Genomic DNA, 27,818 nt, shown 5'->3' on the forward strand with positions numbered 1-27,818 from the left:
TCAGAGCCTTCCCCCCAATCAAAACTCGCCTCGTGGTATCCAGTCTAAACACAATGTTTGCTGTTGTTAACATAGGCCGAACAATTCCTCTTATCATTAAACATTCTCCTACAACTGGGGAAGCTAGGATCTGACACAGCTGTCAGGCCTTCCTCTCCCAGTATTTCCCCTGTTGAGCCCAGACATGGCTCCAGAGTCCTTCTCAACCTAATGTTCCAAGGAAAGACAACCCATCAATCACCAAGAGAGGACAGGAGACGAAGCCCATCGGAAATTCCTATTCTAAACAATACATTTTAAAAAGCTACGTGGTACGTACGCTCTTGTGTAGATGTACTACAATTTACTGTACCAGTCCCCCTTGGTCAGCCATTCAGATGGTTTCCATTTCCCCTCTTACAACAAATGATGCCTGTGTTCGTAATTACGGTGGTAGGCTAAGTCCGGGGAAGGAAAAGACCAAGTCAAAGAGTGTGCATAACTTAACAGATTTTGAAATATCCCGCCAGAAAGGTACCAACAGTGTATGAAGTCCCTGTTTCCCTTCTTGTCCTCTTCAAAACACAGTTATTATCTACATAAAAGCTCCAATTAGAGATGGGAAATGTAACTTTTAAAAATTTCACATTTCTGATACCATGATGGTTAAAATTTTGTTAAGTTTTACCAGCTACTTGCATTTCTCCCTTGCCCATCTTTATAGCAGGGTGCTCATCTTACTTACTGATTTACATGCACCCTTATATATTAAGGAAATTAATCTCTGTCATATGTTGCAAAAAAAAAAAAAGAGAGAGTGAGAGAAAAGTATCTGCCCTTTAATTTGTGCATTGTGCTTTCTGGCATAAACGTTTTAAATTAATCAAATCTGTGTCTTATGAACTCTATTTTACATGTATTCTGGATAAGGTTTTTTAATGCTAAGATCAGATATATTTTACGGTGTACGTTTAGGTTTATACATATTTAAATGTTTAGGAGTGATAAAACTGAAATTTATTTCAGCATATACTATAGGGTAAAGATCTAACTTTATTTTCTGCAAATGCCTGGCCAAATGCCCCAGTACCATAATCTATCTTTTTTCCACACATCTGAAGAAAAGCCACCTCAATCATATACTAGATTTTAATGTGTACTCTAATCTGTTTATGGGCTTTTCATCCCATTTCATTGATTTGTTGGCAAATTCCTGAGCCGGGCCCACACTTCCATACTGTTGTTGCAGTATATTTATGTCTGTTACTGCAAAGTACCCCCTGTTAACCTTTTTTTGACTGTCTCCTTGTCTATTCTCACCTGCTTATTATTCCAAGTAAATTTCAAAATAATTTTTGTCAAGACCGCCTCCTTTTTTTTTTTTAAGTCTACAACTATGCTTACAAATAGATTACCTTTTAAGTCGCTAGTTTCCCATTACCTAAAGTGTGGAAGCCAAATCAGAATCATGCCTTGGAAGGGCTGGTGCAAAATTCAGATATTCCATGGGGCAGTAGATCTATATAATCTTTGAATCTAATTGGCTCAGCAAACTGCTAAGGCTCATTTACCTTACATAGGCAGTTTGAAAAAATATCTGATTTCTTGAGAGTAACTTGACAAAAGGTGTTTACAGTTCACCAGGAAAAATTAGCGAGGGAGACTGGGAACCAAACAGTAATAAACAAAATCATGCTGAATCCAAGGAAGAGATCTGGAGACCTGAGTGATAATCAGTGAATGAATATCAGCCTGGAGAGAAGCTCCTGGTGAGTATTCTATAGGGCTCCATCCTTAGGCCTGTTTAGATCAACTATATTATCTCATTGTTATTTTTTGATTAACCACTTGGGTGAAGACAAATAAAAGCGAACTTAACAAATGTCATATAACAAAGCTTACAGAGAACACAGCAGCTGACAGACTTGATTCAAACAGTCCCTGACAGGCAATGGTGATGGACCAAATCTAATAGGAGGAAAATTATCTAGGATCCATGTGGAGAATGCACTGAACCAAAAAGTCAAGTACAAATGGATGGAGCAGGAAAGATGGAATGTAAGAAAGAGGACATGTGTAGAAAGGACTTGATGGTTTTAATCAACTGGAACCACAATACAAATCAGACTATAAGACGGTTCAGCCAGGACAGAGACTAGCTCTCAGTGTCTCTGGACACCGAGCGCTGGGCATAGTCCCTGGTCCACTGCAGAAATTTAGCAGTTGACTATCAAATGAAGGAGCAGGGGAAAGGAGCTGCCACAAATGCTGCTGTGCTTTTAGGCTGCTTAAAGAAGACAAGATAAGAGTTATGATGATTAGATGACCCTAAAAGTTTGTGACATTTGCTATAGGAACCATACTTTAGGAGGGACATGGAAACTAATTCAAGAAAGCAATTGAGATTATGTGGAGTCTAGATATCCTCTCGTGTGAGGATTTGCTGAAATTCTTATTTCATTCTAGGTTGAAATCTTAAGAATCAGATGAAATGGGTTTCTTTGGAAAGTTAGCTCCTTGTCACTGGAGGTAATTAATAAAGGGTGATATAAAAAGCCAAGAATTAGATAGGAGAAACGGACCATCCCTTTCAGTCCCTTCCAACTTGGAAATTCTTCTCCCATTAAATATGCAATCTTAACCAAATATCTTTAAGTTTAGGAAGTCAGAAAATCACTAAAACAAAACAAGCAGAACGTCAGCTGTGAGCAGGGAAATATAAAAATACCACTGAGGTCCTGTGTTACATGAGCAATGGGATATAGTGGGAAACGCCTGGATTTGGGAATGAGGTTGACCTGAGCTGCACCCCAGTCACATGATTTACTGGCTGTCTTACCGGTAACAGTGTGTCAGCAAGTACTTATGGGCACACACTAGGAGCCGGTCACTGTGCTAGGTACTGAGGATATAACAGGTAACGAAGTAATCCCAGCTGCTCCTCACCAAGCTCCTAGCGTCTGGCACAAATATAAACAATCTATTACCTATAATTAATTGCAAAGATATCCAGTGTTGCCCAAGAAAATTGTCACTGGAACACAGAGTACTGGCCTCTAATCTTGTCAAAGGAGACAAAGAAAATTAACTAACATCTCTAAAACTCAATTTCCTTAATCTTCCTAGCTGAATTATATGAGCATTAAAAGAGACAATAAATAGGAGTTTTCATTGTGGCTCAGGAGGTTAAGGACCTGATGTTGTCTCTGTGAGGATTTGGGTTCGATCCCTGGCCTCACTCAGTGGGTTAAGGGTCCAGTGTTGCCACAAGCTGAGGCATAGGCTGCAGATGCCTAGCTGTGGTACAGGCCTGCAGCTGCATCTCCAATTCAACCCCTAGCCCGGGAACTTCCATATGCTACAGGTGCGGCTGTGGGGAAAAAAAAAAGAGAGAGAGAGATAATAAATAAAGTGCCTAACAATTGTTGGCACATAGTAGGTAATCAATGAATCTAGAGACCCTAAGTTTGCTATGGTAAAACGAAGACAATTCTCCTTTTGCTGACAAAAGTATAAACCTACTCATTTAAAGCACGCACTACAGTATTTGCAGAGGGCTAGCCAGGGATTAGGCATACATTCAGCAACAAGATGACTCTCAGCTGGAGGGAAGGATCAAGTTAGAGGTCAATGGGAAAGCAATAGAGCAACATATTAAAACAGTAACCCAGGCTGAGATGGGGTCAGTGATTCCATCTGGTATGAAGGCGAATATTCTGCTGGCCTGTCCGTGTACAATTTGCTTCAGACCAGCAGGATGTTCTCCTTCAACTGCAAAAGTGAATGTTGGCAAATGACCAGCAATACTCAAAAACAGCATAAAAGCAACAGAAACTAATGAATGCTCCTGCAGTCACAAGACCAGCTATAAGTGCCCAGAGAACAGGATGCTTCCTCCACCCAGCTAAATCAGTTCTCAAAGTGTGGTCCTGGAAAGACAAAACAAAAACAAAAACGGAGTTCTGGTAGTGGCTCAGCAGAAACAAATCTGACTGGGATCGACAAGGATGCAGGTTCGATCCCTAGCCTCGTTCAGTGGGTTAAGTATCTGGCATTGCCATGAGCCGTGGTGTAGGCCGCAGATGCAGCTCGAATCCTGTGTTGCTATGGCTGTGGTATAGGCAGGCGGCTACAGCTCCAATTCGACCTCTAGCCTGGGAACCTCCATATGCCGCAGGTATGGCCCTAGAAAAGACCAAAAAAAAAAAAAAAGTGTGGAAGTGTGGTCCTGGAACTACAGGGGCAGGGTAGAGGTGGCTAGAAATCCTGTCAGGGATTGATAAAACAAAAATTATTTTTATACTAACTCCAAAACATTGTTTGCCTTTTTCATTCTTATTCTCCCAGGAGTGTATAGCAGTTTTTCAAAGGACTATACAACATGTGATGATATCACTGCTCTAATGGCTAATGAAATGCTTGCATGTATACTCTAGAATTTTCTAAAATAAGCACTTTGGGGTACTCAATAATTTAGGGGTGCTAAGGGGTCCTGAGACTAAAAAATCTGAGAACCACTAAACCAATCCTGCCCCTGCAAAAATGAAGAGAAAAACTACTAAAGGACTTACTAGGGAAATAGCAACTCTACTCAATGTGATGTGTGGGAGAAAGATCACACGGTGCAAAGGAGAGGCTGCATAAGGAGAATTGTCAATTGAATCTGAAACGCAGCCAAATGAAGAGAGGCATTTTTTGGTATGCAATCAAAATGACAATTGCATATATGGGAAAATAAATTTGAATGTTTCTGATCTCAACCGGAAAGTTTCATTCAAATATGCTCTAGCAATTTTCATCTTAATTGCACCTCGCTGGTCTAGAGAATTATAAAAAGACACTGCATCAGTAAGAATTCAAGAACTCAAGGTTAAAACACAATGTAGTTTCCTAACTGCTTTTGCACATTGAAAAGAAAAATGTTCCTTATGCATAATTTCAATTTTCAAATGTTTAGATTTAAAAACTAAAATAGTACATAAATTTTGTCTGAATGGAAAACACTGTGGATATTTTTAAGTAAAATAACATTTTCTTAAAATCCGTTCATGAATTAGAACACTCGAACATCGGTGAATGCAGAAATATTTTTATGATTATAATCTATTCATTTATTACTTATATAATCTAAAGTGACAGAAGTGTACCCACCAGGTGGGCAAAGGCAATACTGGCATTCCAAGAAGTAAACTGGATTTCTTAAAGTTCCAGTGCCATCAACCTACGGCAGAGCTGCCTCATAATGTATCCTTGGGTTCCAAGCAGCAGGAATGTAGTAAATATCACCTCAACTCTGTAAGATCTCTCATGGTTACTGAGAATCTACAGAATGACAAGTACTGTACTAGGCACCATAGAGACAATAAACAGTCCACCTCCTAAAAGGAACACAGTGTCTAGTGCCAAAAGACCGCTGAGTAAAGAAATATCAATCAAACAAATGGCAAAGATGTTAAAGACAGATTGAATTCATTGTGGGCAACAACGGAGGGAAAGAGACCTGCTCATGGGAGAATTAAAGGACACAGTGGGGAGTGTGGGGAGTGTGGCAGTAGCTATCAAAGTTTAAAATGCGCATGCCCTTCAACCTGGGAAGTCACCATTTAGTATGTCTCCTATAGAAATACATGCACATTAAGACACACGTACATGGAGATTTGCTACAGCATTGTTGATAAAAGCCAATATTTAAAATAGCCAAATGTCCTTCTATAGAAAAAGAATAAATAAATCATAACATCTCTATACCATCAAACACTATGCACTGGACACAAAACATAGGTAAATATGCATGTTACCTATTACATTATTGACTCCTTTTTTTTGCATTCTTCTTAAGGCCCAAAGAAAATTGGCCACAGCTGCCATTTCAATTACAACATTGAAAGATCTTCTGTTATGTAACCAAAAAAATTAAGGTGCAGAATATGTATAGCATGATTGAGGTAGGAGAAAAATTGTATATTTACATATATATGTAAATAAATGTACAGAAAACAATTAAAAAGGATATTCTGGAGTTCCCATCGTGGCGCAGTGGTTAACGAATCTGACTGGGAACCATGAGGTTGCAGGTTCGGTCCCTGCCCTTGCTCAGTGGGTTAACGATCCGGCGTTGCCGTGAGCTGTGGTGTAGGTTGCAGACACGGCTCGGATCCCGCGTTGCTGTGGCTCTGGCGTAGGCCTGTGGCTACAGCTCCGATTCGACCCCTAGCCTGGGAACCTCCATATGCGGCGGGAGTGGCCCAAGAAATAGCAAAAAAAAAAAAAAAAAAAAAGAATATTCTCAGCAGTGTTGTTCAAGGTGCTATCTCTAGAGGAACAGAAAGGGGGTCAGTGCACCGAAGGAGGGCTTTCCTTTTTCATTCTACTAATAGAATACACTATTGGTATTTTTTATGATTATAATCTATTCATTTATTATTTATATAATCACACACACACAGAGCAGTATGACAAATTCAATTACTGTATGGTAGAGGTCAGCACAAAACCTGATAGGACTCTGGTGTTAGGAAAGCTGAGCTCTGATCCAGCTACTCCTACTGTCTAAGGGGGCTGTGGCCCTGGGTCCAGGAACCAGGTTCTCCTCTCCCCACCTCCTCATCTAAGGTATAGAGAGAACACAGTGGACCATACTAGCCTTACCAGGTTGCCACGAGAACTGTATGCCCTCTGAAACCTCTGTGCCTTTGTTCACGCTAGTCACATTGCCTGGCATGCCTTTGCATGTTTTTCTCAGCCTAAGGACCACTCTTCAAGGCCCAGCTCAAATACCACCTCTTCTGTGAAGCCCTCTCCCCTACCTTGGTATTCATGGCTTCTTCCTTCTTGCTCCCATAGAACTGTACTTATATTTCAGATAGGAAGGGAAAGAGAGATTTAGGACATTACAATTTGTATAAATAAGAAAATCCAGTTACTTAGAATTCAAAACCGATTGCAAGTTATCAGATTCCTCATTAGAGCACCTGACAGTGGTTACAACCATATCAACTATCATTTCCTGAACATTTACTATGTGCGAGGTACTGAGCTAAACACTTTCCATTAATCTTGCTTATTCTTCACAAAAACTCTGTTGGGGAGGTACTATTTCTTGACACGGATGAGACACCCAAGGCTAAGAAAGTGATTTACTCAAGGTCATGTGGGAGTCACACCCCTATCTGTCTAACCCCAAAACCTTTGACATTTTTTCAACAGTCAAGCTATCACTAATGGCAGCCATGGTTTTCTTTGGGCCTTGAGAAGAATGCAAAAAAAAAAAAAGGAGTTAACATAATAGGCCTGATGTTTAGAAGGGCCTGGTCCTAGGCTGGGACCCGGGACCCACCTGGGGCACTGAACATCTGCCTTCCTTCTGTGAGTTTGGAATTTTGGTAGTTACTCCTGGCAGATGATGCCATGATCTGTCTTCAAGAGATACCCTTGTCTCAGAGTCTCAAATGGGCTTCCCTAAACAGAAACACTGCACTTGTGATGATGTATGTCACTGGTGGAAAAAGTGGCATGTCTGCCTGACTCCTCCCAGAGGGAAGGAGAAACCCAGGAAGCTTGTACTGAACGTCTCCAGACAGCCTGATGTGTCCTTTCCCCCTGCTGGTCCTACTGTGTACCCCCAAGTCCTGTGAGTACTTCCAGTGACTTCCCTAACATGTGGGTCATCCTGGGACTCCTGAGCCAAATCACAGAAACCAAAGCAGACAAGACACACAAAGAGCCAAACGAAAATAGCAAACAAAACACCTCAGAGGGGAAGGGGCAAAAACAGCAAAACCGAGCCTTACTTCTCTGGATTGTCTGGAAACTTGATCCGTAACTCTTGGTTTTTATACGATCGTTTTTCAAATGTAAGGATCATTTTCTTCACTGAGCTTTCATCCAGTGGTTCCTCCTGGTGCAAAGGGACAAATGCAACAATCTCAGTCCAAAGTGATTTCTTCTTCACTATCACTACTCCTTTCCCGTGGCTCTTACGAGCCATGCTCACCTTTCTGGGTGGAGTGCACAGTACGTGCTTTATCTCCCCCATTACGAAGAGGCTCTACATCACAACGACTTTGCGTCAAAACTTTATCTGGAGTTCCCGTCGTGGCGCAGTGGTTAACGAATCCGACTAGGAACCATGAGGCTGGGGGTTCGGTCCCTGCCCTTGCTCAGTGGGTTAACAATCCGGCGTTGCCGTGAGCTGTGGTGTAGGTTGCAGACGCGGCTCGGATCCCGCGTTGCTGTGGCTCTGGCGTAGGCCCGTGGCTACAGCTCCAATTCGACCCCTAGCCTGGGAACCTCCATATGCCGCGGGAGCAGCCCAAAGAAATAGCAAAAAAAAAAAAAAACAAACAAAAAACCTGTATCTCACGTCTAGCAGAGGAAGTTTAGTTTAAGGTATTAAAGATTCACTCATTCAACAAATATTTCTTGAGCAGGCTGTACGGTATGGAGTGATCAATAATATTACATGTGTATTTAATAGTGATCTCGTCCTCCTCTTTTGTTGTACCTGTAAGATAACCAGAGGTTTAGAAGAACTTGTTCAAGGTCAAACCCTCCTGAGTCAGTGGACAGTGGGCCACAGTCTTTTCCCCACACCAAGGGCTAGCAAACTATGGTCCACAGGTCAAATTCAACTTACAGCCCATTTTTGCACACTCATAAGGTAAGAATGGTTGTTAATTAGCAAGAGTCACTGCTTTGTGTTTCTTATACATTCCTGTATCGAGTCCTTGCTAGCTGCTGAGAAGGAAATCAGACAGCTACCTGGAATCCCAACATAACAATAAGAGTTGAGTAACCTCATCCAGAGGAAGCATAAAAAAGCTAGTAGACCAAACAGAGTTTTCTTGCTTCACACACTGGAATAAAACCTATGAAGTTTAAAAAAAAAAAAGTGATTTTTTTTTTTTTGGAAAACAGAATCATTCCCCCCCCAGAAATCTACACTAAAATTTTAGAAATGATTTCTCCTCAGTTTATTTTCCAGTTTAAAGTACTATGCTGTACTACACTATATACTAGAAACACAACACTGTAAATCAACTGTACTTCAATTACATATACATTTTAAAAATATTCAAAACACTACTTTGCAAAATGCCTCTGAGTGCAAGCAAAATAAAGCCAAGATAAATTTTAATTTAAATGGAAAATAAAGCATTGTAGCAAAAAAAAAAAAAAAAAGTAATATGCTCTAATGCACTCTGACTCTTCAACACTCTCCCAACTCCTAGCTTCATAGCTTCGTAGTCACTGACCATAACTCACACCTAAAAGCAATCAAGAAACTGCTATTAAAAGAATCGGAAATAGAATCTTTTCGAAAGCAATGAATCATCCCATAATTTTTTAAGCACCCCAAAATGCTAGCTATTATTTTACTAAATTTCAATTTTCATATGTTGAGTTAATGGGAGATCCTATAAATTCATTCTGGCCATGTGACACATTTCTTAGATTTTATCAATGACTCCTGGACCTAAGGCACTCTGCTGGACTCTCACTCACTCCCCAGTATCTACAGCTTTAGAGAGAGGATCCCTGACCTGATAAAAACTGATGTCAGCGCCCTCCCTGGCTCAGGACCCCAGGCTTAGCTGCACTACTTACTAGCCACAAAGCAACATTACCTTGCTGAATATCATCTTTAAATCCTCACCAAGGCTAATTAATTCTACCTCATCAGTCCTCCTGAATTCATCCACTTGGCATTCAGAATCAAATCCCAAGCCCTTCAAATGACCTACATAACGAAGATCTGGCGGGATTTGGCCCAGATAACCTCTCCCACCCCAGGCCCCTGCTGGTGGCCCATGTCGACTTAATCACTGTTGACTCTCCAATGACACTGCCTGGTGGAAGGAAGGAAGGGAGAGACGGGAGAAAATATTTCTATCTTTCAAGGCCATAATGATGACTTTAAGAGATGAGGTACATAAAACTTTTATAATCTATATGACACAATTAATGCAAACTCTTACTATAACTACTAGCACTACTGTTAATGTACCAAACTTAACCACTGGGATTTAACTAAAATAATTCAAATTTCTAGGAAAGGGTTAAATCACTTTCCAGCAACCTCTCAATATCCACCGCTCTTCTTTCCCCTAGCTAATATCCTATCCACCCTGTAGAACAGGGGAAAAAAAAAAAAACACCTTATTTGTGTTAATAATACAGCTCTCATAGGATTCCCAAAGTCTCAGCCTCTCCAGGGTTTGGCCTCCCCTCCTTTAATTTCTCTCCAGCACTGAGGAAAAACTGAATTATCAGTCTTAGTCATCGGCCACAGCAGTATCTCCAATAGCTCAACGTCAGAAACCAGAGGGAGATTTCAGAAAGATGAATGCTGGTGATGTAGCACAAAAAGGACAATAATATTTTACAAGCTCACGTGACTTTACCGGAGCAAACATCACTTGTTTTTCATCAAATGGGACTTTGGTGGCAGTGAGAAAATAACTCCTGGACTTGTAGCCTTCCATGTGTCATTTTTACAAAGCGATCTCTTTTTCCCTGTCCCTTAACAGAAGGGCTGGTCCCACACTGCATTTCTGTCTCCCAGGCTAGAAAGCATTTACCCATGACAGCTACTATCCTAATCCTCCAGTACCAGCCTTGCCCGACACGGGAATTATACCTGCCAATTAACTGCTGCTGCAGGGCTAACAGATTGAGCAGAAGCTGGGGAGGAGGGAGGGAGGAAGCGAAGATGGGCTACACACACTGTTTGTCTACGGCTGGCAGGGCTGCTGCCCTCAGAGAGGTGATTCAGGACTGTCTCCCAGCACAGATTTCCAAAGTGCCACCATCTTTTAGGGGCAGACCCCCAAATGAGCACTGGTGCAAATCCTAATGAAGAGAGAGTTACTGTCACGACACAATAAAGACCTTTTTGGAAAATGAACAATTTTTTCTTTCCTTCTCAAATTCACATTCCAGCTTCATTTTCTTGATCCAAACTTAGCACTTAGCATCATGTCTTTGAGGGAACCAAAAAACAGCTGGCTCTTAAGAATCTATTTCCATAATTCATACTGAACAAAATGCCAGAGTGAAATAACATACAAGTTACGGAAATAACATTCTTAAGGATTTAACAAGGCACAAAGGTAAGGTCATGTTAATCACGGATAGTTTATCTCCATTCTTTTCAGCTTCATTCATTTATTCATTCAATAAATATTTGTTAAAGGCCTACACCAAGAGCTAGGCATTGCTCTGAGTGCTAGAGATATAACTGTGAACAAAACAGAGCCAGTCCCCGTTTTCAAAGGAGGTTGGAGAGAGGACAACAAAGGAGTGAAATAAACAAATAGGAATTTCAGATCATGATAAGGGCTGTGAAGACAATTTACAGAAAAAAGGGATAAGAGAATGAGAGAATGACTTGCAGAGCTACCTCAGAGACAGCAAAGACTTCTCTGAGGAGGAAACGTCTCAACTGAGACCAGAATGAGAAGAAACCAGCCATGTAAAGCTTTAGGGGAAGCAGAGCACGCCAGCAGAGGGCACGGCAGTAAAAAAAGGGTCCAGGGGGAGTTCAGCGGAAACAAATCTGACTAGGATCCATGGGGATGCAGGTTCGATCCCTGGCCTCGTTCAGTGGGTTAAGTATCTGGCATTGCCGTGAGCTGTGGTGTAGGTCGCAAATGCGGCTCGGATCTGGAGTTGCTGTGGCTGTGGTGTAGGCCAGCAGCTACAGCGCCAATTTGACCCCTAGCCTGGGAACCTCTGTATGTTGCGGGTGTGACCCTAAAAAGACCAAAAAAAAGAAAAAAAAAAGGTCCAGGGGCAAAAGTGAGTGCAAAGGCCCAAAGGCACCTTGAGGGACAGCAAACAGAGAGGGCCTTGGGGATCTCTTTCCCTAAACCGTATTTTTTCAATCACATCTAAATACCTAATCCCTTAGCTCCTCCTTGAACTTCAATTTTGTTCCATGGCTACGGCCATGGCCATTCCGACTGCCTGAAAGGCCTTTCTTCCACTTGTTTGATAAAAGTCTAATCCTCTTTCAAAGACTATTAACTGTACTTAAAAATGAGTGCCCTCTACGTGTCCTCAGTACAGGTTAGGAAGCCTCCCTGACCCTCCTCAGCTGACACCAACAGCCCCAGAGTTCAGCGCTTGGGCCTCGGTTATAACACATAATCCGGAATTATTTAAAAACTCTATCTGGAATGGTCTTTATACTTTGCAAAACGCTTTCCCAACTTCATTATCCCACTTAACCTTCATGTCAACACTGAAATAAGTATTCTTAACCCCATTTACAGATTAAGTTGGTAAGCTCAGAGAAATTAAGTATTTAGCCCCAAATTCCACCCTACAGATACTGTGTCAGAGCCAAGCATCTCCGCTCCCAGCCCATCCCTGCCACCTTACCTCCTCCTCTTCCTCCTCGCCGTCTCGGTCAATAATCTGAAGCAGCCTTTTCTTGTCGTCATCCACTTCTTCCACCACAGTCAGTTCTTCCTCCCGATAGCGGCCCCGCTCTCGAGGACCAGCTTGTCTCCGACGCATTTTTAGTTCTTCCTCTTCATCATCCCGGGGACGTTTTGTGCCCCTGTTGGGCTGAGAAAGAAAAAGAAGAAAAAAAAAAATAGGATTTTAGAGCTGAAAAGGATGTAAAAAAGAACATACACACGAAATATTCCAAAAGGTTTCAAGAATTTCCTGACAGAAAACATCAGAGCATACAATTTCTCCCCCCAGACGACGTAAAGCTCTAACTGGTTATTTTTCAGACCCTCAATGAGTCTACGCATATGTGATTTCAGTCATCTACAAGGTAGCTGACTTTTATTGGTTACAGAATTTTTCCAATACGCAAAGTTTAGCACTTTACAAAAGGTCTCTTATATACAGAAATCACAGGAAACAAAGCCACTTTGAGACGGGGCCACTGGGTTAGGTTCAATTTACTAGTTAGGATTCAATCCCCAACACCAATCCCTCAGTACAGGGTTTTAATTCAGGTCAAAGATTATCGTCACTTACAAGTAGTACACACAGAGAATTTTGCAATATATAACTTCCGAGGGTCTATAATGTTCTGAATTCCTACTTTACAGAAGAGTAGAGTAAGGCCCAGAGGCCAAGTATTACCCAAGGTCACAAAACCAGCAGCAGCACTGAAAATAGAACTGCTACTTCCTGACTCCTTGTCCAGGGCTTTTTCCACCATCCTGTTAGGACTTGGCTTTGCCTCTGACAGTGTAATCCACGGGGGAGTTTTTACAGTCGCTTGCTATTATATCGGCATAAAACCAGGCACTACTGAAATGGGCTTCGGAGCTGAGAAGAGCGAGCACTGCACCAGACATCAAACAGCCCAGCATCCCCACTCTTCCCACCGATACTACTGTGTGACTTTGGGCATGTCATTCAACCTCTCTAAGCTTTACTTGCCTCATCTGCAAGTGGAGATTATAACCCTGCTCTCCCTGTGAACTTCAAAAAAGATGCTTTTGTATGTATTTTTAATCACTTTTCAACTGTCTTGAGATATAACTGACCTATATCGCTGTGTAAGTTTAAGGGGTACAGCATGATGATTTGACTCACGTATGTATTGCGAAATGATTACCACAATAAGGTTCGTTTACACTTCTACCACGTCCCATCATTACCTCCCCCCACCCCTGATGGTGAGACAATTTAAGATCTTAGCAACTTGCAAGTAAACAATACAGTATTATTAACCACAGTCACTCTGCTACCCATTAGATTTCCAGAACTTATTTTTCGTATAACTGGAAGTTTATGGCAAACGTTATAGAGTTCTTTCACTAAAGAATATATAAAATCATTACCATGAGTTAGTTAATCTGCGTGATTCTGTCTTCCCCAACACAAAATATTCATGTTAGGCTCTTTGATGAGCTTTTTGTTCTCTGTTAAAATCACTGCACACACCAACAGCGTACTTACTAGGTGCAATGTGGTACGTTACTACCAAAGCAAAGAAAATGCTGCATTCACGGCCAGCCTGCTAAGTGGTTTGGTGATAACACACACATTTCTATTAGACACATTACGCATCTCACCTTGTGACTTACAACCCACAAAGTTACTGAACGCCACTGTCCCAGGGGTGCAAAGTCATTCCCCTCTATGTTCACGCACCCTGCTGGTTCCACATACCAGGTGCTTCCGTAAGTCTAAGCATATGACATTGCTTAGAAAACTCATATTAGACAATTTGGCTTATGGGGTACCACCTGCTATTTTTCACCCTGCATCTCCCTGGGGTAGACTATAATTTCATAAGATCACACTCTATTTTCACAAATATGAAAATTACAAAAATCTATCATCACCATTACTGGTATATACTCTAAAAACAAGAAGAAGAAACAAAAAGAAATCAACATGCCAGTAACCATGGAGTACAAGCAGAAAGGAGGCAGCGGTTTTTATGGGAGAAGGGGAAGGAGGTAGCTTGCTCCTAAAGGAGGGCAAGCTTCAAACTAGAAATCTGTAGCTCCCCAGCAGGTGAGGAACTTCAGCCCCCTGGGAACACTAATTCTTTCGGGCTCATAAAACAAGCCCTGCTGTGGTTCTGATTAGCGTGAGCCTGCTGCAGCAGCCAAGTCAAAGCATGAGCACGGAGAGGAGATTTCTGGATTGTTTATCTCAGGGCAGAGGGAAAAGACAATGGACCACAATTAAAAGGAGAAAGCTAAGTATTGCCACATTTTAAGAAATACAAAACAGATTGAACAATGCCAATGTCTCTTTTGAACACATCTTTTCATCTACTTCTGTAAAACATTTCAAAGGTGGGGAGGAGTTTCATCTCTACCACAAATAATTTCCAATGAAATAGCACTTTCCTTCTGCAGAATGTGGAGCAGCTCTTTTAATCTTCGCTCCATCTCTGGAGATGAGAAGTAGTTAACAGTTCTATTCTGTAAGCAGTGAGATGGGATGTCTGAGATCCTTTAATAAACTCTTGCAAAGACAATCTGGTGCCTTCTAAAAGTTGAAACTGATCTCTGGAAAGTTGGCCAATTTTCACGATGCCAGGACCCTGAGACAGATCTGTGGGCTTTTCAGGCAAGAACACATACCCATACACACTAGTCATACAAGACCTGGGCGAAGTCAAAATAATATTTGTTAAACCATTCGTTTCATTCAACAAATAATTTATTAATGAATGCCAAGATTAGAAGCTTCCTCAGGTAATCAGCCGGGCCCAGTACCAGTCCCAGGCTTCCATTAGAGTAATGGCTAAACATGGATACCAACAGGAGTTCTTTGGTGGCCTAGAGGTTAAGGATCCAGCATTGTCAATGTCAGGTCACTGCAGCGGTGTGGGTTCAACCCCTGGCCTGAAACTTCCAGAGGCCTTAGGAGTGGCCAAAAAATAAATAAATAAATGGGGACACAGGGATAGAGAGGGCCAAAATGGATTCCTGAGACAAGAATAGCTTTGCTAACCTTTAGAAAGACACTTCGCACATCCCTAAGAGGGCAACCTTCAGGGTCAGCCATTGGGTCTCCAATTTCCTTCCCCCTCACACAGCACATTCAGGTTCGCTCCTCTATGGAGGACGACTCCGTGGCAGAGCACAGCAAAATCCACTGGGATGTTCTGACACGGCTCCTTCACAAGCACTTCAGCTCCGGCCTTCTCCCCAACAGATATACATCAGCTGCCAAAAGGCTGTGATACATTTTACTTCACCGTTTTCCTCCCCCGAAGTAGAACTTCTGTTCTTTACTTCTCACTTCTATTCTTTTTCTGATACTAACCCTCCAGAGAAGTTCCCATTCATTTCTGAAATCTGACCATTTTGAATAATAAAGGTTAAAATTCATTTCTCTAATGAATATAAATTAAGTGCCAACTATATAAAGGCATTGAGCTGGGGACTGGGGAAAATATGTGTAAATAAGACAAACATTGTTTTGCTCTCAAGGGGCTGAATAGTCTGGGACACGGCATTCCAATCAAAATATCATGCAAGCCATAGATGTAACTTAAAATTTTTAGCAGCCAAAATGCAAAAACTAAAAAGAAACAGGCAGAATTAATGTTAATAATATATCTAAAGTATTATCATTTCAACATGTAATCAATACAAAAATTATTAATGGGGTATTTTACCTTTTTTTTTTTTTAATACTAAGTCTTTGGAATTTGGTGGAGTATTTCACCCTCATGGTGTATCTCAGTACGGACCCAGCCCCATTGCATGTGCCCAACAGCCACATGGGCCAGTGGCTACCATAACAGACACCCCAGACCTAGGGACTTGTCATCTGAAGGAACTTTTTCCTGATAACTTAAAATGAAACTGGCTTTCTGCAACACAATGAAACATGGACAAAGCTGAAGTTCTATTTATGAAAGATCCCCATGAAAAACTGTGACGCTAACACTCTGACCCAGAAATAAACTTCTAAATTATATTTACCAATATGCACCACTGAGAAAATGATCAGTTATATAAAACAAGGCACGAATACATTAAGTGGGAAAGAAACTAGGAGCTGTCAAATTGGTTTCACTACAGAAGAGCTCTGGATCCGGAAAGGGAACGTAACACTCACAGACTGTCAGAGAGGTCAACAGCTCAGGCCTATGCTCTCCCTGTGTCTTGCACAACTAGTCCCAAGAGGATTAAGCCATTCTCACCAGTCACCTTTGGAGATTAACTTGTTTTGGTATCTGAAAGGTGCTTGGAATCCCTCAAGATGAAGAAATGACAAAAGAAACTGTTCCTAATAAAGTCATTTCTCTGCTTCTGCTGCCCACAGCAGAAATAAATAACTCTTAACTTCTGATGTACTAGAACATCAGCCTTTAAGGATTTTCACAATTTTCTACATCCCCTGCCTTACTCCCAACAGATGGCGAGCGGAAAAAAAAAACGCTCACTACGCATTTGCCACCATCCATCCACAAAGCTAGTACCCCTTCTAGGATACGCAAAGGAGTCTCACTTGCTCAAAAGCCTATAGGAAGCTCCAAGAATCTATAGATACAGATGTATCGATTTACCTTTACTTTCCAAAAATCTTGAAGCCTAGTGTAGGTGTGATGGATGGTGTATATATAACTATCCCCCTAGAAACAGAAATCAAGCCATCTCCGTGAAAGCTCTGAAAGAGTTAAAAAATTAAATAAGCAATCTGCCTAGGACACTCCCTGCGTACCCAGACAATATCCAACCTAAGCTTTAGGTTTCATTTCCCTCTCTCTCTCTCTTTCTCTCTCTTAATTAAAAAGCAGTGAGAAGCTGTAGCTATAATGAGGGGCTGTGGGGAAGTGCAGTTATATTGGGCTCAAAGCAATGTACCATAGGAAGAGGCTACATCACCAGAACGAATCCTAAATTAAAACTCCACTACGAAACCAACTCCATTTCCTCTGAGCATGCAATCTATATTATCACATTTATGGTCTGTCTCGACCTCAATTAGACTTGGGGGTGGGGGGGAGAAAGGGGACTTCTATAATAAACAATAATGGTATCATTATGATAAATTATGAAAACACACAGTGCAATTATTAATGAGAAGAGCATATTTGTACCAGGCTATAACAAGGTAAATGTGTATTGTGGGGGGAATATCTAAATTTAGCTCAATATTCCAAGATACATGGCTAAGACATGGAGTGATTTTCATAAAATGTACTTTCACGTTAGTGGAAGGAAAAAAAATATGTTCAATTTTATTAAAGAAATGCACAAAGTCAAGGAAATCCTCTATAAACTTTATAATAAATGAGGAATTCTTCTCCTAGCACCAAGAAGCTCACATATCTTCAGAAAAGGGCCTTCCAAGTAGGAGCATGAGGTGCTGTTTCCTAAAAATCAAAAAATGGGAAAGACTCAGAAATCTGAGCTGAGAGAGATAATCTAGTTTATCCCTCTCTTTATAGAAACAGAGAAATCTGAGCTCAGTGGGTTTAAGCAACTTGACTGTGGTGGGCAATAATTCTAATTCCCAATATACTGCTCTTCCTTCTTCGCCATAGTAACTAGTCATTCCCAACCTGTTTGCAATGGTAATATCCTGTTTGGAGAAATGAGTTTTGGAGTCAGATTCTCCTAAATTCAAATCCTGGTCCCTCTACCTAGCAGCCCTGGAGAGTAACTTATGCATGCCAGGCTTGAGCTTTCTCCACCTATAAACTAGGAACAACAATCACTTTCGTGCAGACATATATGTATTTTGCACAAAGGCCAATATTTCTAAAGTGCTAATCACGTTTAGCACATAGAAGACAATACGTGTATCTCGACACACCTGACTCAAAATCAAAGAACTGCAAGGTTGGAAGGGTACTGACCATTAATAAGTTTCAAAATGAGGCTCCCTTTTTTAATGTCAAAATATTTGACAGGCCCACCCCCAGCTGCACCTTTTAGTAGCCAACGATTTAGAAAAGACATAATGACAACAAATAAGCACATTTCTATGTAATTGGTAATACTTCTCTTTGAATTGGGGTTTTTAACTCCCACATTTATGAGAGAAAGAAGACAAGACAAAGAGAAACTAAGAGATTTGATTAATTGATTTTGAGAGAAATTTTGAGAGATTGAGATTCATTCTACAGAAAATGCCTGTCGATATCTGGATTCACAACCTCTTATAAAAACTCTGAGGCACTAGAGACATCCAGACTTTAGGAACCCTTGAGGGAATTCAATCATCTTTCTGAGGTTTGAAACACCTTTAAGCATTTCTCCTAGGCAGACGCTGCGGCTTTCCTAACACTTTCGGTGACCAGGACTCCAGTAACCTCCTCCCTAAATTGTGCCCCTCCATTTCCGGATCATTCAGAGAATTCATGAGAAAACTTTAAATTTACAATTTTCTTCCCTAATCCCTAATCTTCCTCATTAAAGTGATATAAAATAGGTTTAGTCTCACTCTCACATTAAAAAAATTTTTTGGATTGTTTTAAGACAGTAATTCTATTTCATTCTTCTTCTCTCACTGCCTTTTCTTTTTCAAAATAAACACTTTCAAAGATCAGGGGGAAAAAGTGCATGCAACACAGGAAAGAAAGGGAGGTATTATACATATATAATTAAATTCCTTCCTACTTTTATTTTGGGATATCATCATTTTAAAGCTTACTCATACCTATTCAGATAATCAGACATACGGAATGTCACAAACCCAAGCTTGTGGACGGGTTGGTCTAACCAATTCGAAGTGCTCAGAAATCATCTGCTGTTAACCTCGCCTGATTACATTTTGTCAGAATAAAAAGAAGTTTTCAAACATTCATTTTTACCAGATGGTAGTGAGTGGCCTGACCCAGAAGTTACAGATGAGCTGCAGTAATGAGTTTCCCTTGCCTTTGCGGGCTGCACATTCACTGGTGACATTTTACAACTAGGGCTTCTGGCTCAATCAATATTTGCAGGCATGAAACCTGCCAAAGTTAACATCAGGGCTGCCTTACAAATTTGCTTAAGGCACCAAAACTGAAAAAGCTCACAATCTCTAATGCTGCAACTACCATCAGCCAAAGTTCATAATTAGGGATCAGAGTCATCAGAGACAGAAAATTCTACCTGCCTTAAATGGTTGTTGTGATGATTAAACCATCTTACAAAGGGGCCTTACATGAATTATAAAGTGATGTATCAATAAAAGGGATCATCATCATATTTTTATAAAATGTCTGAGTGACAACTCCAGATATTCATATACAATTATATATTATGCCTCGGCAAGATTTAAAGCTTTAAAAAATTAATCATGGCAAGTTACGACCTTTTTTTCTGGAAGTAAAACCAGGTACTAAAAACACCTCAAAATCTCGACACAAAATCATTGCAAATATAAAACTGAACCCTCATTTACTTAATTCCCAATTTAAAAAATTACAAGTACTAAGACCACAGTAATTACTGGAGAATATGGTTTTATCAGTGTCCCCAACTGGGGGGGAGGGAATAAAGGTATCAAAAACTAACATCACCAAAGGTTTCACTTATGACCTATAATCTGATTGGCTGCCAAGTAACATGGCTGTGATTTATGATTTAAATCACTAGTCATGAAGACTCTACTTAATCAATTTTCATAACAAAAAAATTCTTACTCCTTGTTCAAGCCTGAATATATATTCGTCTCACTTCCAAAGGGTGTGGAGCTTTCCTTTTTGGAAGTACAAACTATTCTTTAGCGTCCATGATTTACTCTGACATCTTCTCTGATTAATTCTGCAGCTGCATCAGAAAGCTGAATGTTGATTCGGTTTCTTTATTAAGCCCAACAGAGGCAGGTACTCGTAAAATCATTGTAAGGTAAAATACCTCCATTTTAAGACATTATGAATGTTTTGTCAGCTACACCAGAATCATGATCATTCATTCATTCACTTAGGAAGTGTTTACTAGGCTAATAGAAGCAGAACATCACTCTGTTAGGTGCTGGAGGGAACATTAGACATCAATCCAAGAACAACAGCAGAATTGCAGTGATCTAAAAGAAGCAACATAGTACAATGCAAAGAGCAGCTGAACAGGAATCAGAAAAATCTGGGTTCAAGTGAATCACTTAAAAGTCACATGATCTTAGATAAGTCATTTGACTTACCAGGACTGCATTTATACAAATGTTCTGCCCCTGCTCTGCTACCTCACAGGACTGTCTTTAGTAAGATAAAAGAGAGTAAGATTAAATAAAATAATACAGCCCTTTGAAAACAAAACAGAGTCTTGGGTTCAATCTCTTTTTAATGACTGCTAACTGCAAAGTCCTATATATACAACAGACTTTTAGAATTACTTAAAATCAGCTTCTGACAAGGAATATAATCATATTTATGATTACAAAAGAAAAAATATGGAGTAGCCCATAAACAGGTAAAAAGGGACCAATCTCATTACAAATTAAGAAAATGCACACACAAACCATGAATATCATCAGATTGGCAAAAAATAAAAAAGTGAAGTCCAGCAATACCATGTGTTGGTTAGGATATGGAAAAACAAACTTAAAACACGCTAATAGGAGTGTAAATGAGTACGGAGCTAATTGGTGTTACCTAATAATACTAATATTCCATGACCATCACAGCAATTCTACTCCTAGGTATATACACATTAGAGAAACTCTCAGACATATGTACAAGGAGGTGTTTAAAGAATGTTCACTGGGAGTTCCCGTCGTGGGGCAGTGGTTAACGAATCCGACTAGGAACCATGAGGTTGCGGGTTCGGTCCCTGCCCTTGCTCAGTGGGTTAACGATCCGGCGTTGCCGTGAGCTGTGGTGTAGGTTGCAGACGCGGCTGGGATCCCGCGTTGCTGTGGCTCTGGTGTAGGCCGGTGGCTACAGCTCCGATTCGACCCCTAGCCTGGGAACCTCCATATGCCGCGGGAGCGGCCCAAGAAATAGCAACAACAACAACAATAACAACAACAACAACAAAAGACAAAATAAATAAATAAATAAATAAAGAATGTTCACTGGAGCATATTAAAAATTTCAGTGATCACTGGATGTACACATAAGCAGTAATCATTTAAAAAAATCCATGGTAGTAATAATCACCAAATTCAGGGCAGTGGTTGCTTCTAAAAAAGGTAATATATTGGATTAAGGAGGGGTATACAATGAAATGGGACTAGGGAAGGATACATAGGACACTTCAATGGTATTTATAATATTTTTCTTCCTTTAAAAAAAGATCTGAAGTAAATTCGGCCAAATAGTATGGTTATGCACACACTTAGGGGGGAATAAAGGGAGACCATTGGGGGAAATAAAAGGAGACCACTAGAGGCTAGCAAGGAATTACGTGGAACATGTCAGGCCCAAGTGGTTGTAGTCCCTTGATATTGTTACTGCTGACTGGTAAGGTTAAGGGTTTGTAATACCTACAGGTCAACTTCTTCTCAACAAGATCTTTCACAAAGTCATGGAAGCGGGCAGATGGAGAAATGTGGGTGAATGGTAGTACAGATAGGTAGATCCACAATTGGCTGGAATAAAAGAGTGTGAGCAGTACAAGGTCCTTTGTTTAAATTCAAAATAGCAAACAAAATTGGGGTGTAATGATTGCTGTACAACTATAAATGTAATAAAATTCATAGAGTAAATAAATATAAATAAAACAACTAATAAAAAAAATAGAAAATGTACAAAGTCCCAGGAGATATGACTTTAAAATAATTCATTCAGGAAGGAGCTGATGGTTTTAGTAAACATCAAATTCAACAGGATGGCCAACTTATTTTTTTTAAAACCTACTGGACATAAAGGGTGCAATATCAGAAACATAATATCCAATTCAGCTATAATCCCATAGCACTAAGTTAGCCACCATGCTTTAAAAGAGAAGTTATAACTGACACTACAGAAATACAAAAGACCATAAGAGACTACTACAAGCAACTATATATCAATAAAATGGAAAACCTAGAAGAAATGAAAAAATTCTTTTAAAAGTACAATCTCCCAAGATTAAACCAGAAGGAAACAGAAAATATGAATAGACCAATTACAAGTACTGAAATTGTATCTGTGATTTAAAAACTCCCAACAAACAAAAGTCCAGAACCAGAAGGCTTCACACAAGAATTCCACCAAACATTTAGAGAAGAGTTAACACCTATACTTCTGAAACTATTCCAAAAAACTGCAGAGGAAGCAACACTTCCAAACTCATTTTTTGAAGCCACTATCACCCTAATACCAAAACCACACAAAGTTATCACAAAAAAAGAAAAATACAAGTCAACATCACTGAGGAACGCAGACACAAAAATCCTCAATAAAATACCAGCAAACTGAATCCAATAATACATTAAAATGATCACATATTATGATCAAGTGGGATTTTATCTCAGAGATGCAAGGATTTTTTAATACCTTCAAATCAATTAGTGTGATACACCACACTAACAAATCAAAGAATAAAAACCATATGATCTTCTCAATAGATGCAGAAAGCTTTTGATAAAATTCAACATCCATTTATGATAAAAACTCTCCAAAAAGTAGGCATAGAGGAAACATATCTCAACATAATAGAGGTCATATATGACAAAACCACAGCTAACATCATACTCTATAGCGAAAAGCTGAAAGCATTTCCTCTAAGATCAGGAACAAGACAAGGATGCCCATTCTCAATACTTCAATATAGTTTTGGAAGTCCTAGCCACAGCAATCAGAGAAGAAAAAGAAATAAAGGGAATCCAAACTGGTAAAGAAGAAGTAAAACTGTCATTTTTTTAAACAGATGACATGGTACTGGAGTACCATTGCGGTGCAGCAGAAAGGAATCCAACTAGGAACCATAAGGTTGCAGGTTCAATCCCTGGCCTCACTCAGTGGGTTAAGGATCCAGCATTACCGTGGCTGTGGCATAAGCCAGCAGCTACAGCTCTGATTAGAACCCTAGGCTGGGAACCTCCATATGCCACAGGTGCAGCTGTTAAAAGACAACAACAACAACAAAACAAACAAACAAACAAACAAAAACAAAAAAAAAGAAAAAGAAAAAGAAAGAAAGAAAAAGAAAATCCTAAAGCTACCAGAAAACTACTAGAGCTCATCAATGAATTCAGTAAAGTTGCAGGATCCAAAATTAATACATAGAAACCAGTGTATTTCTATACACTAATAACAAAAGAGGGAGAAATTAAGGAAACAACCCCATGTACCATCACATCAAAAAGAATAAAATATCTAGGAATAACCTACCTAACGAGGCAAAAAACCTATCCTCCAAAAACTCTAAGATGCTCATGAAAGAAACTTTAGATTACACAGATTGAACAATGTACTGTGTTCTTGAACTGGAAGAATTAATATTGTTAAAATGACTATACTACTCAAGGCAACCTACAGATTCAATGCAATTCCTATCAAACTACCAATGGTATTTTTCACAGAACTAGAACAAAAAAAAAAAAATTTTAATTTGCATAGAAATACAAAAGACCCTGAATAGCCAAAACAATCCTTTTTTTTTTTTTTTGTCTTTTTGCTATTTCTTTGGGCCGCTCCCGTGGCATATGGAGGTTCCCAGGCTAGGGGTCGAATCGGAGCTGTAGCCACCTGGCCTACGCCAGAGCCACAGCAACGCGGGATCCGAGCCGCGTCTGCAACCTACACCACAGCTCACGGCAACGCCAGATCGTTAACCCACTGAGCAAGGGCAGGGACCGAACCCGCAACCTCATGGTTCCTAGTCGGATTCGTTAACCACTGCCCCACGACGGGAACTCCCAAAACAATCTTGAGAAAGAAAAACGGAGCTAGAGAAATTTGGCTCCTTGACTTCAGACTACACTACAAAGCTACAGCAATCAAAACAGTATGGCTACAATAATCTATGTGGGAAAGAATCTGAAAGAGAATGGATATGTGTATATGTATGACTGAATCACTTTGTTGTACAGTAGAAATTATCACAGCCTTGTAGATCAACTATAGTTTAACAAAAATTTTTTTAAAAATTTAAAAAGATTTTTAAAAATCACACAGTAAATAAAACCATGAAGATGAAAAAACAACAACAACAACCACCACCAGTATGGTACTGGCACAAAAACAGACATATAGATCAATGGAACAGGATAGAAAGCTCAAAAATAAACACACACATCTATGGTCAATTAATGTATGACAAAGGAGGCAAAAATATACAATGGAGAAAAGACAGCCTCTGTATTTTTTTTTCTTTTTTTTTTTTCCATCTTTTCCAGGGCCACACCTGCAGCATATGGAAGTTGCCAGGCTAGGAGAGTCTAATTGGATCTGTTGCTGCCAGCCTACGCCACAGCCACAGCAATGCCAGATCCAAGCTGTGTCTGTGACCTACACCACAGCTCACTGGGCAAGGCCAGGGATCAAACCTGCAACTTCATGGTTCCTAGTCGGATTTATCAACCACTGAAACATGAAGGGAACTCCAAGACAGTCTCTTTAATAAGTGGTGCTGGCCGAGACCTCGCCTCCGAAGGTTAGTCCCCGAGAAAGGGCCTGGGGGATGCCTGGGTGGGGGCTGGGCACCGAAACCTCGGCTCCAGAGGTTAGTCGAGAAAGGGCCAGGGGACGCCTGGGTGGGGGCTGGGCACCGAGACCTAGGCTCCAGAGGTTAGTCCCTGGGCTGGGGGGGGCGGGGCGGAGCGGAAACTGCTTGGGAGGTCTAGAAACCATTTGACGGGGCAGAGACTGCCTGGGAGACTAGAAAACAAAGCTGTCGCAGAGGAAGGGAGCAATACTCTAGGGGCGGGGAAGTGGAAAGCCGCATCAGAGGGAATCTGGGAAAAGAGCCTGGTCTGCACCCGTGCTGGGGAGGGGAGAGAAGAAGGGGTGGGTCCCCAAAGAATACCCCCCACACCACAGCAAGCTTACAGGCCCGCTAGCTACCTGAAAGCTGTGCTTCCCAGTACATTCCCTCCCCCCACCCCCACCACCCTCTACGCTCTCGCCGAACCTGGGGCTGCCTGCCATCCAGGAGGGCTGGCCTCAACAATTGCCTGAAGCCTACCACCACAGGGGCTGTCCCTGCACAGGCCTGCTTGCCCTTTGGAGGGGCTACACTTCCGCAGAGTAGCACCAAACACCACCAGCCCCCGAGAAAAGGCCTGCAGCCCAGAAAAGCTAGAACAGGCCTAGCCAGGCAGTGAATAGATCTGCCTAATTCCCGGACGGTTTTTCTGAGTCGGGCTGCCCTGGGGAGGAGCCTCTTCGGTTTCCAACGGCCCTGCTACCCGCCCTAGCCCCCAGGGGGTGCCCTAGTGGATCAGCTGCATAGGACTGCCGGCTCCAGGCAGGACCCCCTACAGCCCAGAAAAGCTGCAACAAGCCTGGCTGAGTCGGGAAAAGATCTCAGACGGTCTTTCTGAGTCGGGCTGCCCCGGAGAGGAGCCTCTTCAGTTTCCAACGGCCCTGCTACCCGCCCTAGCCCCCAGGGGGTGCCCCACTCCCGCAGAATAGCTGCTCAGCACCACCAGCCCCCTAGAAGAGCCCCTGCAGCCCAGAAAAGCTGCAACAAGCTTGGCCAGACTGTGAAAAGATCTGCCTACATTCTCAGGCCATCCTTCTGAGTTGGGCTGCCCTAGGGAAGAGCCTCTCAGGTTCTCAGTGACCCAGATAGCTGCTCCAGCCCCCAGGGGGTGCTTCACTCCTGAGGAACAGCTGCCCAACACCGCCAACCCCCTGCAAGAACCCCACAGCCTAAAAACACCAGAGCAAGCTCTGCATGACCAAGTGAAATCTGCTACCATCGTGGTATGGACCTCCCAGTCCTGTCTGCCCTCAGGAAGTCCTTCTTTGCTTCAAAGAGACCCTGTTAGCCCCATGAACACTCCAGAAAAGCCACACTGCCTCAAAAAAGATTGACCAACAACGCCAGCCCTCAGGAAATATTCCACGGCAGTGACAAGGCAAACACTGCCTGATAACGGAGAGTACAACTCCCTCAGGAGAAAGAAAACAACAAGCAAGATGAAGAAGAAGCAGAGAAACCACCCCCAGTCAAACCAACAGGAGAACTCACCTAAAACAGTCAACAATGAAACAGATCTCTGCAGTCTGACAGACCTGGAGTTCAAAAGAGAAATAGTGAAAATACTGAAGGAATTAAGAGAAGATATGAACAGTAATGCAGATACCCTTCAGAAAGGAACTAGAAAATATAAGGAGGGAGCCAAGAAAAACTAGAACATTCATTTGCAGAGATGCAAACTGAACTAAGGGCAGTAAAAAACCAGAATGAATAATGCAGAAGAACGAATCAGTGATATGGAAGATAGAATAATGGAAATCACTCAATCCGGTCAACAGACAGAAAACCGAATCAAAAAACTGGAAAGCAATATAAGAGACCTATGGGATAATATAAAGCAGGCCAATCTATGCATAATAGGAATTCCAGAAGGAGTAGAAAAAGATAAGGGGATGGAAAATATATTTGAAGAAATTATCGCTGGAAACTTCCCAAATCTAAAGGATACTGGGTTCAAGATACAAGAAGCACAGAGGGCCCCAAAACAAACTGAACCCAAATAGACCCACAGCAAGACACATCATAATAAAAATGGCAAAAGTTAGTGATAAAGAGAGGACCCTAAAGGCAGCAAGAGAAAAACAGATGTTACCTACAAGGGAACCCCCATAAGAATATCAGCTGACTTCTCTACAGAAAACATACAGGCCAGGAGGGAATGGCAAGAGATATTTAAAGTGCTAAAAGGAAAAAATATGCACCTAGAATACTCATCCAGCAAGAATATCATTTAAAATAGAAGGGGAAATAAAAATTTTTCCAACAACAAAAACTTAAAGAATACAGCAACACAAAACCCAGGTTAAAGGAAATATTGAAAGGGCTTCTCTAAACCAAAAAGAAAGGAAGGAAAGGGAAGAAAAAAGAAAAGAAAAAAAGAAGAAGAAGAAGAGGAAGAACTAGACTGAGGAAACCGCAATCAGAGAGCAGTCACTCAAATAAGCCAGCATACAGATTTAATCATGAACAGGCCTCAAACAAAATAAAATTTAAAAAATAAAAAAGAGTCATCAAAACCATAAAATGTGGGCAAGGGATGTTAGGAAGTAATAACCCTTTTTGTTGTTTGTATGTTTCTCTTCTTAATTTTAATATAGTAATGAAGTGTTTGAACTTATAGGACCATAGGCTAAAACACACAATTATGGAAGGGGTTAGCATACTTAAAAACAAGGCAACCACAAGCCAAAACCAAATATTGCATTTGCAAAAAATGAAAAAAAAAAATACACTCAAGCAGATATAACAGGAGACCATCCAACGAGAAAAAAAAAAAAAAAAAAAGAATGGAGAACCATAGAATCAACTGGAACACGAGGTTAAATGGCA

The 27,818-nt window shown here is 41.0% G+C and overlaps 1 protein-coding gene across 1 annotated transcript in view; it reads right to left on the reverse strand.

Moving 5' to 3' along the window:
- CTNNBL1 (catenin beta like 1) overlaps positions 1-27,818 on the reverse strand; it is a 179,174-nt gene that overhangs the window by 123,213 nt on the left and 28,143 nt on the right. The window contains exons 2-3 of the mRNA XM_047771120.1: positions 12,364-12,552; positions 7,770-7,876 (exon numbers count right to left, since the gene is read on the reverse strand). Coding sequence (XP_047627076.1) covers positions 7,770-7,876; positions 12,364-12,552 — 296 coding nt within the window. The remainder of the gene's footprint in view (positions 1-7,769; positions 7,877-12,363; positions 12,553-27,818) is intronic.

The sequence above is a fragment of the Phacochoerus africanus genome, chromosome 3 (assembly GCF_016906955.1).
Source record: "Phacochoerus africanus isolate WHEZ1 chromosome 3, ROS_Pafr_v1, whole genome shotgun sequence".
Lineage (NCBI taxonomy): Eukaryota > Metazoa > Chordata > Mammalia > Artiodactyla > Suidae > Phacochoerus > Phacochoerus africanus.